This window comes from Echiichthys vipera (genome assembly GCF_963691815.1).
Source record: "Echiichthys vipera genome assembly, chromosome: 6".
Taxonomy (NCBI): domain Eukaryota; kingdom Metazoa; phylum Chordata; class Actinopteri; order Perciformes; family Trachinidae; genus Echiichthys; species Echiichthys vipera.
Genome location: NC_139831.1, coordinates 4,075,267 through 4,090,150, shown reverse-complemented (window position 1 = coordinate 4,090,150; position 14,884 = coordinate 4,075,267). Strand labels below are relative to the sequence as shown.

The 14,884-nt window shown below is 45.2% G+C and overlaps 1 protein-coding gene across 1 annotated transcript; it reads right to left on the bottom strand.

The window, feature by feature from the left end:
• Window positions 1–43: 43 nt before the first annotated feature.
• Window positions 44–14,884, bottom strand: elp1 (elongator acetyltransferase complex subunit 1). The gene is made up of 36 exons (XM_083914794.1): window positions 14,800–14,884; window positions 13,616–13,824; window positions 13,338–13,490; window positions 13,061–13,142; window positions 11,962–12,042; window positions 11,759–11,844; window positions 11,467–11,657; window positions 11,180–11,303; window positions 10,970–11,063; window positions 10,064–10,294; window positions 9,809–9,979; window positions 9,452–9,527; window positions 9,100–9,255; window positions 8,862–8,968; window positions 8,286–8,389; window positions 8,133–8,186; window positions 7,937–8,042; window positions 7,364–7,479; window positions 7,077–7,150; window positions 6,756–6,834; window positions 6,460–6,539; window positions 6,201–6,338; window positions 5,897–5,982; window positions 5,114–5,262; window positions 4,523–4,646; window positions 4,110–4,207; window positions 3,681–3,882; window positions 3,480–3,541; window positions 3,317–3,379; window positions 3,152–3,212; window positions 2,917–3,030; window positions 2,443–2,542; window positions 2,230–2,357; window positions 925–1,079; window positions 321–399; window positions 44–186 (listed from the first exon to the last, which is right to left on the bottom strand). Exons 2-36 carry the CDS (start codon window positions 13,763–13,765, stop codon window positions 119–121), a joined length of 3,942 nt encoding a protein of 1,313 aa, XP_083770920.1. The 5' UTR covers window positions 13,766–13,824; window positions 14,800–14,884; the 3' UTR covers window positions 44–118.

Below are 14,884 nucleotides of genomic sequence, written 5' to 3'. Positions count from 1 at the left end.
ATGTTGTTCTCCAGAGAATGAACACATTTGGTAAGAGGAGACATTAGCTGAATCTTTATTTATTACATAATTACCATTTGACTTTACAGTTTTAAAAAAACATAAATACAAAACTAGTTTACGTAAGTATGGCGAGCTTCCACTTGACTCCGTTTCTCATCTTTGGTGGCATCAGGACCTCAGCAGCTGCAGAGAGAAAAACATGAGAAACAAGAATTGATACTTTACAACGCGTGTGCTCCCATGTAGCTCATACATGCATCCAAAACATCAAATGAAGTTAAAGAGATGACACTCTTCAGGCTGCACGTTGTGCTGACCTTGCTGTGAGGCTGCAGGTCTCTGCTGCTGCTGGAAAGAAGCCATGATGCTGTTTGCGGTCGAGTTTGGCCCAGTGAGCTGGAAGAGCGAGAATGAGACGGGGGACACGTTAAAAATACTAAAAAAGTACAAAGAATATTTGAAAATCAATCAATCAATCAAAAAGCAATCTTATCCCTCATCTCTTCAGAGAACGAGTTGATCCTTGCATAATAGATCACGTCAGTGTTATTCTTTTAATTTGACCCAGTGTTTTTGAAAACATGCCTCTGATTTTCCTCATTTCTCAGTTTGTCCAAACAAAACTGTTGATAATTATCATAATTGTTTGATAAATAGTCATCATAATGTTGATAGAACAACTAAGTGGGTAAAGGCAAATAGTAGAAGAGCTAGAACAGCCTGGAAAAATGACCTGACGTTGCTGTAATGCAGCCTTTCAAACCAGGATGAGGCAACAATTTTGAAACGTCACAATATCTAAAATCTGAGGTGATATCTAGTCTCATATCATGATGTTGCTATAACAGACATACATACAAAGCAACAGACCTAAAAAGCATTTTGCAGCATGAAAATGTGATAACATGGCATTGTATTTACCGGAGCTTGGTTGTTCTGCAGGCCTTCTGGGGGCCACACCTCAGGGACCGCCGCCTCCATCATCTGCAGAGCCTCCTCGTAGGCCAGCTGCAGCTTCTCCGCCTGTTTGTCAAACTGGAACAGCACCAGGGCCTTCAGCAGGCCGTGCACTTCCTCTGCAGGAAGGACGATTAAATGGTTCAGTATCATTTTGTTTTTTTAACTTTGAACTCTAAATGCTGATTAAGGGCCCGCCCACATGGAGACACGTTTCCCTGTAACCGCACAACTTTTGTATCGTTTTGGCCGAACATTCACACACAGCCGGCGTTATCAGTGCCAGAAAATGGGATCTTTTGAAACCGGATCCAAGAGTGGGAAGATTTAAAGACACCCCCATGTTGTTGTCGTCTGGATGGTGAAACCTCATACTTTGTTGTTAAACGATGGGGTCATCGGCCCACCTCTCACATAACGACAACAGTGCTGCTGCGTGAGAGGAGAGAGACGTACCCAGAGACTGTTCACTGAACTGGACTCTGAGCCGCATACATGGGAATGATTTAGGCCCAGCACAGATTTCTCCCTTTTCCCCGATGCTCTGAATAAGGAGCTAATTTGGTCACTAGTTGCTTTTTATAAATAAAGTTGCTAAGAAGGTGTGAAAAGTCTCTAAATCTAGCGAGAAAGTGGCGCCTCGGAGTGCTTTTGGACGGGGAAGGGGCTCCCAGCAGCACCCTCTGCTCAGTGAGGACACTAACTGCAGAGTGATCGGTGCATCAGAGTCCAGAACAGCACCAAAGTCTCCACTAACAATGGAAACAGGGACACATTTGTCTCTAGGATGGAGGAGGATTTGGGAAGTCTCCAGATTTGGAAAGAAACTCTCCGGTGTTTGTATTCTCCACAGCGTCTCTTCTTCTCGATTGTTGGTGCATTTCTGTGGCAGTTACAGCGCCACATCCAGGCCTGGCATGTGTACTACAGCATTTTTAGCCTGTTTGGTTTCCTGTGGACGCAGATATTTCTCGAGCCGAGGCCGCGTGGACGGTAAACTTTTTAAGAACGATGGAGAAAAAAGCTGTTTTCGATTGTGTGGACGTACCCTAAATGTTTCTGCAGAGTAAGAAGCATCATCCCTGTCTGCCCCCTACTGTTTTATCTCTATACTGGACACGACAGAATGGTCATTTTTCAACAAGCAGACACAATTTAATCCTATAATCTTACTTAAACTGCCAAATCACACAAGGGTGATCCCAACATTATTCAGAATATCAAGTCAAGTGTTTGTATAAATGATGAAGAGCCTTTAAGCGTGTGTACCTCTCATCTTGTCCACGGTGGTGAGGATCTCACCCATAGCGTATATGAGCGCTCTGTCCTCCAACGGGCTTCCTTCCTTCAGACTCAACTTCTTCCTCTCTGCTTTCCGACGGTTCTTTGATGATCTCCTGCAGGCGCCAGAGCATGAACATTAAACCAGTGATCAAAAAAGAATTACTTATCACGTTTAGGTGTGTGTGTGTTTGTCTTTACGAGGAGATGCGCGAGTTGCTCTGGGAGTATTTGGAGCCGCTCATCACACTGCTGGCCTCAGAGTACAGTTCAGCATCAGGACAGTCTGGACCATCCTCATCTGACGAAGAAGACAGAGGAGGATTACTGTGAATGTTGGCTTTCAACTGCAGAATACGAACACAATATACATACATAATACAATTCCTTTGTTTTTGGCTTCCCTCTGACCTTCTACAGAGTGTAGTTATGATAAAATGAACCTATTGAGCAGATGCTACTTCTGGTCAGAGAAATTATACTATAGAAACAACACGACTGGAATTCTTTCTTACTGAGATTACGGTTTTTACACCTTCCTTTTAGGTCTACAGGAGGTGGACATTTGATGCTATAAAAAACGAAATATTGGTACGATGTTAACAGACAAACTTATGTAAAACATGTTCATGTCAGACATGTTAGTTCAGATACAGTACGTCCCGTTATTCTCACCCAGCATGTCGAGCCTGTTCTTCTCTTTCTGCTCTCGAACCACAGCCAGTCGGCTCCTGTGCCGCGTGAACGTCGCCACTTGGGCCTCCAGAAATGCGGTCTGGGAGCTGACGGCTGACACAGGACAACGACACAATGTCACAACAACTCAACGAGGCATTATCACAAGACTAAATGTGTATTTTCCCCCTCTCTGCTCAGCGTAGTGAGAGGCGTGCGGATAAATGATCGTTACCTTCGAAAAGAGCCGGTTTGAGGTTGGTTTCAGTGATGTCCTGTCTGTTGTGCATGTAAATCTGAAGCAGACAAAGAAAATATATTGCGTTAATATCAAAAATAAAATAAAAATAAAAATAAAAATAAATAAATGAAAAAACAAAAGTAAAACATTTTTACTGACCAATCGAAGCGCCTCCTCCCAGACTGAACCAGTGATCAGAGCCAAGATGGCCTCCTCACAGTCCTGTTGGAAAAAGAGCGAGAAATATTAAGAATAGTTCGACTATAGAAAGCTTCATTAGAGGCCATCTTGTGCAGCAGCTTCTCACTGCAGAGGAATTTACTTTGGCGTACTGATCCAACAGCAGAGCAGCTTCTGAGTACCGTCGCTGTTCAGTCAGCTTCTCTACAAAAGAGACAAACAAATTATTGTAGCGTTGACATGCAATGGCACCCTGGTGGACTTTTACCAGCTGGCTACCTGTGTGTCTGACTGTCCACCTGCCTACTTATATTTCAGACCATCTAGGTGTCGTCTTGGTTACCTGCCAGGTCCCTGGCCAACAGAGCCAGCTGGTCGGGTGGTAGTGGGATTTGCTGTGCCGCACAGATGGCGTTTCTCCAACTGGAGCTGCTGGCGAAAGCCTGCAAGGCGCCGACCGGCTCACCGCATCGCCATAGCAACAGGCCGGCCTGCTCCGCCTGTTGCTGCTCCATCAAGTGCTCGGCGTAAACGCAGCTCAGAGCCTGGAGGTCAAAGGTCAGAGAACATGGGTCAGAATTAGCTTGAATTTTCAACAGTTCTTTGGGACAGTTGTTAAATTGGCCAATAAAAAAAACAAATAAAACATGAACACTGCCCATCACAAGTTGCTGAAGCCAAAACAGATGGCATCAGATAAAAGTAAATGTATAGCATTGAAACAGTGTGACTCTCAGTTTGGGTAACTGCTGAGCTGTGCTTGTGTTTGTACCTTGTAGGGAATACTGTCGGCTGTGTACAGTCGCAGAGCTTCACTGTAGAGTTTCTGTTCCCTGACGAGCTGCAAAGCTTCAGGGAAATGTTCCTCTCCTGAACACAAAGCACAACACAGATTAGCTCACATAAAAACATGTATCCATATCTTCTACAGCTTTCTATTCCAGTTTTTTAAATCACCAGATCAACATCGATGTTCTGTGTTGGTGTTTTCTTTCAAAAATCACGTGACAGCTTCCAAATAACTTCATAAGCGAATACAACTGTGGTACAACTTTAAATCTTTACACATTTTGCTGGATAAGTTCTGTAAAAGTTGTCCTCAAATGGGCCATTACCCAAGACTACGAGTCTCCCTGGTAAAGAATGAAGAGCAGTGAAAGGGCTGACAGATAGATTCGTACTGACCACACTTGCTGAGGTGATGCAGGGCCTTCCTGTAGCGTTTCAGGTGCTTGTCGATGGTGTAGCGCTGGTAGTTTGGCTCCAGGCTCTTCAGCATGTTTAAGAAGGGGAGGTACTCTTTGGGGTCCTGCAGGGGTTGTGGACAAAAACAAACCGATACATAGTGACAAATGCATTCCCCAAATCACAGCTTAGTCATGTAATCTGGAGTGTTGGAAATCCATCTAAAACATCCAGAAATAGAGAAGTAAACCATAAACACACAGAAACTTTCCCTCCTGTCAGAGCTGATTATCTCATTAGAATTTGGAGCACCATGCAGCATAAGTTAACATATTAATGAGTAAATCTGTGCACCGTCGAGCATCTTAAATGCATCGTGCCATTCAGGACAGAAGGTCTCCTTGAAAAAAACGTCTTCATGCTTTGAGATTTAGAGGTCATAAAAATCCCAGTGAATAGAAATTAGGGCTTCCTGAATCTCACCAACACAACTGACTGTGTTTGATATAAAAAGTCATGGAAAACGTCTGTGTTTGATATAAAACGTCAGTCAAGTAAAACAAGATAATGAGGAAGATGGTTGTCTTGTACCTTCTGAGATTTCTCGGCCACCATGAGCACAAGATCAAAGTCGTACGTCCCCAGAGAGTGCTCGTACAGGTCGTTGACATTGACAAGGAAGAGGAGGTACTTCAACGCCTCTTCAGCGCTCACGGAGCCGGGAGCTACGGGAGGGTTCACTGCACAAATACACAAACACAACACAACACACAATGAGGAACTAAAATAGAATTTGCTTCCAGTATCTGCTCCTGTGTGTGAGCGCGTTACGCAGTTGCTACTCCTAAAGAATGGCCGACACAGTAGTTAACACGGTTTAACATAATTCTGTATTCATTTTATCAACATCATCCCGGCACGGTGTGGTGGTGGTTAGCACTGTCGCCTCACAGCAAGAGGGTTCCTGGCCCTTCTGTGTGGAGTTTGCATGTTCTCCCCGTGTCTGCGTGGGTTTTCTCCGGGTTCTCCGGTTTCCTCCCACAGTCCAAAGACGTGCAGGTGTTAGGTTGATTGATGACTCTAAATTGCCCGTAGGTGTGAATGTGAATGGTTGTTTGTCTCTATGTGCTCTGTGATAGACTGGCGTCCTGTCCAGGATGTACCCCGCCTCACACTCGATGTCGGCTGGGATCGGCTCCAGCCCCCACACCCGCAACCCCGATAGGGACAAGCGGTTGAAGATGGATGGAACATCATCATGAGAACAAACGTTTCCCAGATAATGCTCGTCTGCCTTAACATTGCAGTTTACACATTTTATAACTGTGGAAAATGGAAAAGCGACTGGCCTGGGCAGGTGCCTAGCGTTCTCACCTCGAAGCTCGTGGACTTTTTGCAGAGCGACCTCCAGCTCCGGAACGGTCTTCTTCACATGAGTAGTCAGCACAGACAGAAAGAACCTGGAAGGTTGACAACATCCCTGGTTTACATCCCTCTACTATACTGTTATCTACTGTTAAATCTACTGAACAGCTGTTTTTAACTAAGTCAAGTAAGTCCAAAAGTAGCTCCGTAAATATGTTTGCCTTAACGTTATGCACTGTTATTATGTTTACTAACTTTCTATTCAGGGTTCTCAGCAGATGTTAATGTATGAATATATTTGATCAACACTGACTTGTTTGGATCCATTGATTCCATTGCGCTCCGTAAAGCATCACAAACTACATCCACCTTCTTCTGCGCAGAAACGGTCTGGGTGTGGACCGGGCTGCTCTCAGGGCGGGGGTACATGCTGCTGGTCGTGTCCTCCTCCCTTGGTATCAAAGAAAAGAAATAGCAGAATTGATTAGTAAAATACCTTTTTGAAAACAACAGTTTTTCCTTTTCCGTAACTGAAACAGAAAAACTTGCGGTGCGGTTCTAAAGAGTCTCACTTGAGCTCAGTGAGGAAGAGGTTGATGTGGCTAATGGAGTTGAGCTGTGTGATGAAGGCCTCCATGTTCTCCAGAAAAACCTGCGGGAAGAGATGAAAACTGAAACATGACTAGTCAGAAACATCCATGATGTCATTGTTTGGTGTTAGTCTTTAATCTTTACTTATGCATTGCATTGTCATAATCTAGAAGAGTTCAATTTCAGAGATGAAAACTGTCGAAATACTGAAAAATATCAACTGACATACACTTAAAAGCTGAATGATGCAAAACTGCATGTTAAATCTTGTATGTACCTTTGGGTTGTGGTCGTAAATAAGGTTCAGGTTGATCCTCAGCTTCCTCATACACTCAAAGGAGTCTTTGAACCTCAAACTGAAAACAACAACAAAAACATGTTTAGCACTCAGATGCCGTACGATGCCGTTTTGCCCGCACACACGTGCATAATGTCAAGAAGATGCTTTGTTATGTTTAATTATCAAAAAGGCTGAATTTAGTTTTAAAATCAATTACAATACAAGGAACCAAATGGGTTTGGCGTAGTTAAGATCAGTGTTGGTCTGAGATTAAGACGAGATTCAAAAGTGATGTAACCATCAATATATCTCACTCACCTGTCCAACCACTGCCTGAGCTGAGCCAACACCAGCGCTCGATGATGCACAGTCTCCAGGTTCCCACGAGGCATCTGGACACAAACGCACCAAGATAAACAAGAGAATTCATCCCTCTGAATTTGTCGTTATAACGGAGAATGTTTAAAAATGTGTTTTCTGCGTTTGGATCTAGGATTTGCTTAAAAATACACGCTTTTGAAGTGATGCTGAGGTGAGGAAGTACACAGGCAGCTGTGTGTGTGTGTGTGTGTGTGTGTGTATGTGTGTGTGTGTTTTAAACTGACCTGCAGAATCACTCTTGTGTCTTGTGGTACCACGGTGACGATCCTGGATCCTCTCTCCACCCGCCGCAGCGTCTCGTCATTCTGACCTCCGTCTGAGGCCAAGGCCGCCTGCAGCCCTGCGGGGTCAAAGGTCATTCAACTCAGCTGTACCGTAAAATATATCAACACCCTACCAGAGCCAGAGGCGAGCTGACAACAAAGCTAATGTTAGCACCAACAGTGCTTCCAATGTCATCAACCTAGCTAACTCCTCCAGGTCAAAGTTGAATGCAAATCACTGAAGCAAGTAGACACGATGCCGTTGTTTCTATCCACTTATCTGTGAAGTGCTGCTACTCTGTAATGTTCTTCTTCTTTCTTTGTCAGCTGGCTCTTGGCTTGATCTACTGCAGCAACGTGCCTCCACATACTTGCACACTCTCTTTGTGTCAAGCGTGAGATTCTGCAGGGATGATGTACTTTGGTAGGCCAACCTTGAAGTTAGCATTGCCCTGGGTCCCTCGACAAAAACTGGGATGTTTTAATTTGATTTGTGTGTATGTGTGTGTGTGTGTGTGTGTGTGCCCATCCTACCTTTGACACTGAGCGTGCTCAGTTGGATGCAGCGGCAGGTGTGGGAGTGTGTGGTGATGAGGAGGAAGTCGTTGCAAATGGTGAAGGAGGAAACATTGGAGGCCAGCTGAGTAAGAAGCAGAGGTAAATGAACACGTGATGCCTGTTTTCTGGTGAACATACTGAGAGAGATGGTCAGATAAAGTCGACAGCGTACCTCCGTGTCTCCGGCGTACAGGTGCGATCTGTCTGTCAGGCCAAGAGGGTACTCCTGAAGACATGAAAGCAAAGCGAAGAGAAACATAAGCGTTTAGGCCCGGACACAAGAGCACATCTACAATTGGTCATGTAATTATAAATGTATTTCTACCTCCCCGCTGATGCTGCAGAGGGCCGTCTGAACACAGGGAACGGGGAAGTTGATGCTACATCCGCTGGAGTCCAGCCAATCCTCCACTGACGGCTCAGGGCGAGCTACGCAGAAATTAAAAAACTAAACAAATGCAAACTACATGCTTCTACGACGACATTCTCCTCGGTGATGAAAGCCAGCATCAATACATATATATCGAGAATATGGAACTGGAACATGAAGGTACCAAGAGAGCATTTACATTCGCTGAGAAATATTTTAAATATTTTTATATTTTAATGACAGAATTGTTTAAAAATAGATTGATCTGTATTTTTCTGCTAACAGACAAACAGAGGCCTGACAGTGTAACCTCACACCTTTAATGTATTTTAAAGGCCTTTCATAGAGATCACGTGAGACTTCAGTTAAGTTAATACCCTACATGCCCAGACAGCAAATTATGATGCTGCTCAAATGTACTTCAGCAGAACAATCCTTCCTTTTGTGGCTTTCTGTAGAATCTCCATACATTTTTAATTAATATATTTACAATTATTACTATTTGTATCCATGTTTGTGTTGCTGGCTCACCCCAGTGCAGCTTCCGAATCTGCCCGTCCTCCATCTGTAGTGCCACAGTGCCCGTCTGGGAGCAGTGCACCATACTGACCACAACACCCTCCACTTCTACCTCAGACCTGAAACATAAAAACACTCATGGCTGTAGAATAATTCACTTTCATGGACTCAATGCTATTCAGTTAATTTGTACGTTTAACGGGACAACGACTAACTGTGCTGCCACTCCGGTGCATTCAGTTCAGCTGACCTGACGATGAGCGTGTCGTCGGCGTCCTGAGCAGGGTGGAGCATCAGCAGGGTGGAGGAGGTTGGCAGCGGACTTGAGCTCACACCCACGAACAGCTCGTCCTCCAGCCACAGCAGCTGACGCAGGGCCAGGGGCTCCTCCTGGAGAACCGTCACTCTGCGTGGAAAATCAGAGGAACAGGAGAGAGAAATCATTGTGATGGAGGGGACATATTTTACTGACAAAAAAAAATGAAGCTGTTTGGCTGCAGTTGTGGATAGAAGCTTCGTATTGAACTTGTTCATTTAACAGTAACATTTGGCACATCTTTGTTTTAGAAGCGGTTTAAATCGGCTGCAGGTTGTTGTGTTACCTGAAGGTTTTCTGGAGGACAAGGGGCCGAGACATCGTCCGGAACCCATCTGCTGTTTTGTTCTGTTCTTCTGAATCTAGACGGATTGATGGGTGAAGTAAAGAGACCAAATTGATCAGAATAATATTTAGACCAAGTGTCAATTTAAATAGCATGAAGAAAACATGCTTGTGAGCATCAGCCCAGGCTTCATTATGTTCTGCACAAGTGCGTCATCCGTCTGAAGGCGTTTCCTGTAGTTAAAGCAAATTTTGCTCTCCTCACTCGTAATCTCATTTCTCAAGGATTCAACAACGTTCAGAAAACGTCTTTCATGCTGATGATTGCTGTCTTTATGGAGAACATTATATAACCCACCTTGGCTGTAGACTGAGATCTGTCCGTCAGAAGTCAACGCTGCCAGCTGATTGGTCCTCTGAGGTTGGCAGAGGAAGATCACCTGGTTGACTGGCGAGGTCAGCTGGAGCTCAAATGAGCACATGGGAGGAGGGACCACACACTGCCTGAAGTTTGTCACCAGGATTTTATCTAAGGGGGTTTAAAGAAATATTACCATCATGTCGGAAATCTTCCCACAGTCCCACATGTCCTCTCTTCTCATCGGTCCCTCACCTCCATCGATCACAGCCACGTTGGCGTTGTCGGTGGCGTCCAGCCCGGGGCTCCTCTCAGTCGTCCAGCCCCAGTCGTAGGTGATGCTGGTCCAGCTGCAGGTCACCACGTGGAGCCTTAGGGGGCGTTCGGGGTCCCAGCAGACACAGACCGGAGCCTTCGGAGGGTCTCGGCCAAAGTCCAGGCTCTGCTTCAGATACCAGTGGTAGTTCCCCACCACCCACAGCTGGACTGCAGAGGGAGCACGGACAGATGAAGGTGGGTCATTCATATACTAAGTCATACTTACCTATTTATTTATTAATTCATTTATTTATTTAATGTATTCATGATGAATAGAGTCATCTTTGTTGTATGGTTTGTTGTAGTTGGAGAGTCTGGTGTGGAGGATTTATATCCTGTACCAGTCTTGTCTGCAGAGCCACCGTGGCTGTAACCAAAGAATCAAACAGAAGAAACACCACGACAAGAACAAGGACCTGCACTGAAAAGGTTCAACATTACAAATCTGGAGAGAAGGAAAACATGCACATTTGCAGTCTTTTTTTTAAGTAGATATTGAGTTTGGCCCGCAACTTTGTCCTTCTTTTTAATTTTGGCCCACTGTGAATTTGAGCTTGACACCGCTGCTTTAGAGGATGTGGTCTCTTGTTTGCGGTGGGAACATGATCCGACCTAAACACAAGTGTGAACTAAACGACTTCTGTATCGAGGTGTGCTTTGTATTATGGGAGAGCGTAAGACCTGTATGAGCTTGCGTAGTCGTCGTAGCAGCTAGACAGAGAATTGACTGATTCAAATTCTTATTGAACTTGTATGGACTAGAGCAAACTAACTACAGGCGTGAAAGCAGCTCCCTTAATGTCACTGAAGGATGAGAGGGGCTGCACCGTTGGCTGGACTCACTGTAAGTGTTGACTTGTTTGTCCTCTCCAGCAGTCAGGTCCTCCAGCCAAACAGCCAGAACAGTGGAGTCACTGTTCCACAGCAGGTCCTTCACCTGGAACACGTTCACATCAACCAAAGTGTTTCACAATGGTTTGGAAAAGTCACTATCACAAGTTTATCATTTGATATTTCTAAAGTCCCATGTGGGTCCCGTGTAGCTGAACGTACCTTGGCCTGGTCTTTGCTGAACGGGAGGGTGAAGTCTCCGTGCAGCAGCCCGTTCTTCTCCATGAAAACCACGCTGTGTTTGTTGGGATGACGCTGAGTGCTCGCTATCAGGTTCCCCGAGGGTCTGAAACAGCACGATTTTACATAAATGGTTCACCTCTAATATTATCTGTTATTCTTTAATGAAAAATATGATCTATCGAGGAATAACACCAGGATTTTTCACACGCGTATCCAGTTTTTCACACAGAAAAGAGCAAAAACTACAGTTTTGGCAGTGCCCTTACTTCCAGCAGAGCGCCTGCTCCAGGCCGTTGACGGGCTCACTGGTGGCCTGCAGGACGCCCTCTCTGTTCCAGACTCGCACCTTCCTGGCTCCGGTCTGAAGACAGACGGCGCTGACGGCAAACAGCTGCCCATCACCTCGCCACGTCACCCTTGGTGTGCGGTCGTCCCAGGCTGCAGCCGGCTGCACCTCCTGTGGGTGCGTGATTCAGAATATTTTCATATTAGATCTTTTTTTTTATAGTCATTTTCAACATTGTTTCAAGTTTGATGTTTCTGTGGATGACCACCGACCTGGATCTTCCTCTTCGCTGCCTGTTTCCCCTCTGAGCCGTGGAACTGAGTCTCCTTCTTCCCCCAACCCACCGTGATGAACTTTCCTGGAGCAGACGCAATATACAGTACGTTAAATATGTTACAAAAATGTTATTACTATTGAGCCATAATGAAAATATTTCTACATGTGATCTAAACGAGTCCATGTGGAGCCACAGTACCTTCACCAAAATCGTCCTGGTGGATTCCGACCTCAGTGATGGGCTCAAAGTCTTTGGTCATCATGATGATCGTTTCCTGACCTGTGGGCACAGATTATTAGTGAGTTATTCCAAACGTTGCTTAAGAATCAACTAACTAAGCATTGATCTATAACTATGCTTATATATGTATATCGAGAGCAACAGTGTATTTGGACTAGAGAAAACAAGAACTTTTTCATCTTTGGGGCTTCAAACAGTGAATTAACATTTTTTTATGAATAACATATGCTGTGTCCCAAATCGTACACTTCCAGCCTCAAACTGGATTTTTTTGAACGTTGAAGTCGGTAAAATGCAGTGTACTGCGTTTATCTGGTCGCACACTCAAAAAGTGTGGATAAATGAACACTCAACGCCCTCAATCACCGCCATTTTGTCATACAACAGCACAACGGAGTGGCAACAACTAGATCTCATCTCATCTCATCTCATATTCAATCGCTTATCCGGGGTCGGGTCGCAGAGGCGTCAATTTTAGCAGGGGACCCTCAACTTCCCTTTCCCGGGCCACATTAACCAGCTCTAACTGGGGGATCCCGAGGCGTTCCCAGGCCAGCGTGGAGATATAATCTCTCCGACTGGTCCTAGGTCTTCCCCGAGGCCTCATCCCAGCTGAACGTGCCTGAACCACCTCAACTGGCTCCTTTCAACGCAAAGGAGCAGCGGCTCTACTCCGAGTTTCTCACGGATGGCTGGACTTCTCACCCTCTATCTAAGGGAGACTCCAGCCACCCTCCTGAGGAAACACATTTTGGCCGCTTGTACCCGCGACCTCGTTCTTTCGGCAAAAGGAGGATCACAAGGCTTTTTGGCAATGTGCTGAGTCAGAAGAGTTGTTGGAAAAGCTTTTGGAAAAATAGACAGAAGAAGAAATACGATCGGCATTTCCATTAGGTGCTCGGCGGCAGTGTGTGATCTGAGACAGCCCTCACTGGGGAAAATTGAGTGTACTGATCGTGTCAGTACAGAGGACACACAGTGCACGAATGCCAGTACACTCACTGCGGTGCAGATTTGGGACACAGCAATGTTTTTGACAGTTGTGTAACATACTGACCAGTAGTGAGAACGACAAGCTCTTCATCAGGACTCCAAGTCATCGAGGTCAGGCCGCTGTCCACACTGCCAACACACTCCAACTGTGGAACGTGATCACACACATTCTGTGAGGATCGTCATTGACATATTACATTCCCTTGCCCCTTGAACAAACCTTAATTTCAGACTTACTCCTACCTAAAGCCTAATGCCACCTCTTAACTGCGATAATGCCCTTTGAAGAAGTGAGGGCTGAAACAAAAAGTCCTAACTTTCCCACTTTTCCGGCTGCTAACCTGGCAGGTGTTGAAGTTGAAGAGGACGACATCCCCTCCAGCTGTGGCCAGACATGCCGACTCCAGCTCAGCCAGGTCCTGCAGTCCCACCACCTTTCCGCTGCCATCCTCCGGGAGGAAACCTTCAGCTGTCAACGAGGCCTCACTGACCACCTGCGGAACAGAACAGAGGAAGGTCACCAACAAGATAGAGCTAAGATAAATAAGTAGATCAGATCTCAGGGGCTGTTTGAACCCAGGGACAGCAAGACAAGCACAGTACGTCATCAACGGCTCACCTGGCCGGTTCGTGGGTCGTACTCTGTGATAGAGTAGTGAGAGGCAACCAAGAGCGAGCCGGTGTCAGCCCGCACGGACGAACACTGCGGGGATCCTGGACACTGCAGCTCTGAGCTCCGTAGGCTCTTCAGCAGCTTCAAGTTCCGCATTTTACCTCAGACTGAAAAACACACGGAGTCTGAGCCTGGAGCCAAAGGCTACTAAACACCTGAAACAGCAAAAGTGAAACATTTTCAGCACTGAAATCATTAACTGATGATTAGGACTGTAGCAATAAGCAATCAATCTATTAACCGCATGATAACTTTCAATGAGCTTGATAACTTGATTCCATTTTTCCGTTTTCCTTGTGTCCCTCTATCAAAGACTGGTGCCTCTGTTTCCACTGAGCCTCTCTCTTCCTCAGCGTAATGAGGAGTTGACCCTCGTCTCGTGTGGTGTCAGTCACTTGTCAGCAGCACGGTCTTTGAGATTTATCACACGGTGTGGCAGATTGGAAACGCTTTTTAACCCTAACCCTAATACATAGAGCCTAATTTTGAAAATAAATCTTATAATGTGGGAACATAGGGCTGTGGGAACACAGGAGTGTGGGAACACAGGAATGACCCTGAGAGAACCACAGTTTGTTATAAACCTCAGTGCCAAATGATACACACTATCCAACATGTAAAGACAAGTAACTATGCATTCATATACAGCAGATCTCCACAGTCTATAACAGGGCATATTTCCATATAGAGCCTATATATATATATATATATCATCAACACGCATTTGTTGGCTTCAAATGGGATGTCCTGCTCTCCTGTTTAATGTAATTGCTTTTTAAACACTGTGAGAGTAAGAGTGGACACTTACAAGGCAACCCTGGGAATGTAGAATAATGTTCTCTCTTGTTGGTTCCATTATCGGACACCACTATACGACACTACAGTACAAATGAAGGTAACAACTACTCTATTAAATAGGTAAACTCCATACACCCAGCTTTATAACATTGACTTTAACGTTACCTATGCTGAGCCTTAATGCTCTTTAGATCCAAGTTACAGGGTGTCCGACAGCTCTACCTTTAAACTAAGAGGAGCGACGTGCAGTTAAGCTGAAATAGTTCAATAATTCATAATAACCAAACAGGAAATGAAAACTGTAAAGCGCAGAAGCAGTCTGTGAAACCCACCGAGAGGACAACAGCAGCGTTTAAACGTACAGCATCAACAACACAGCATCACGCATGTGGCGCTGTCACACTCGCGACCTTTCAC

What these genes read in the sequence shown, in the direction of transcription:
- elp1 (XM_083914794.1), bottom strand. Translation starts at nt 13,765, where the DNA reads ATGCGGAACTTGAAGCTGCTGAAGAGCCTACGGAGCTCAGAGCTGCAG. An exon ending in GACGACACGCTCATCGTCAG is followed by an intron (nt 8,969 to 9,099) that starts GTCAGCTGAACT and finishes TTTATGTTTCAG; the next exon opens with GTCTGAGGTAGAAGTGGAGG. An exon ending in GGGAGGAGGCGCTTCGATTG is followed by an intron (nt 3,213 to 3,316) that starts GTCAGTAAAAAT and finishes TGTCTGCTTCAG; the next exon opens with ATTTACATGCACAACAGACA.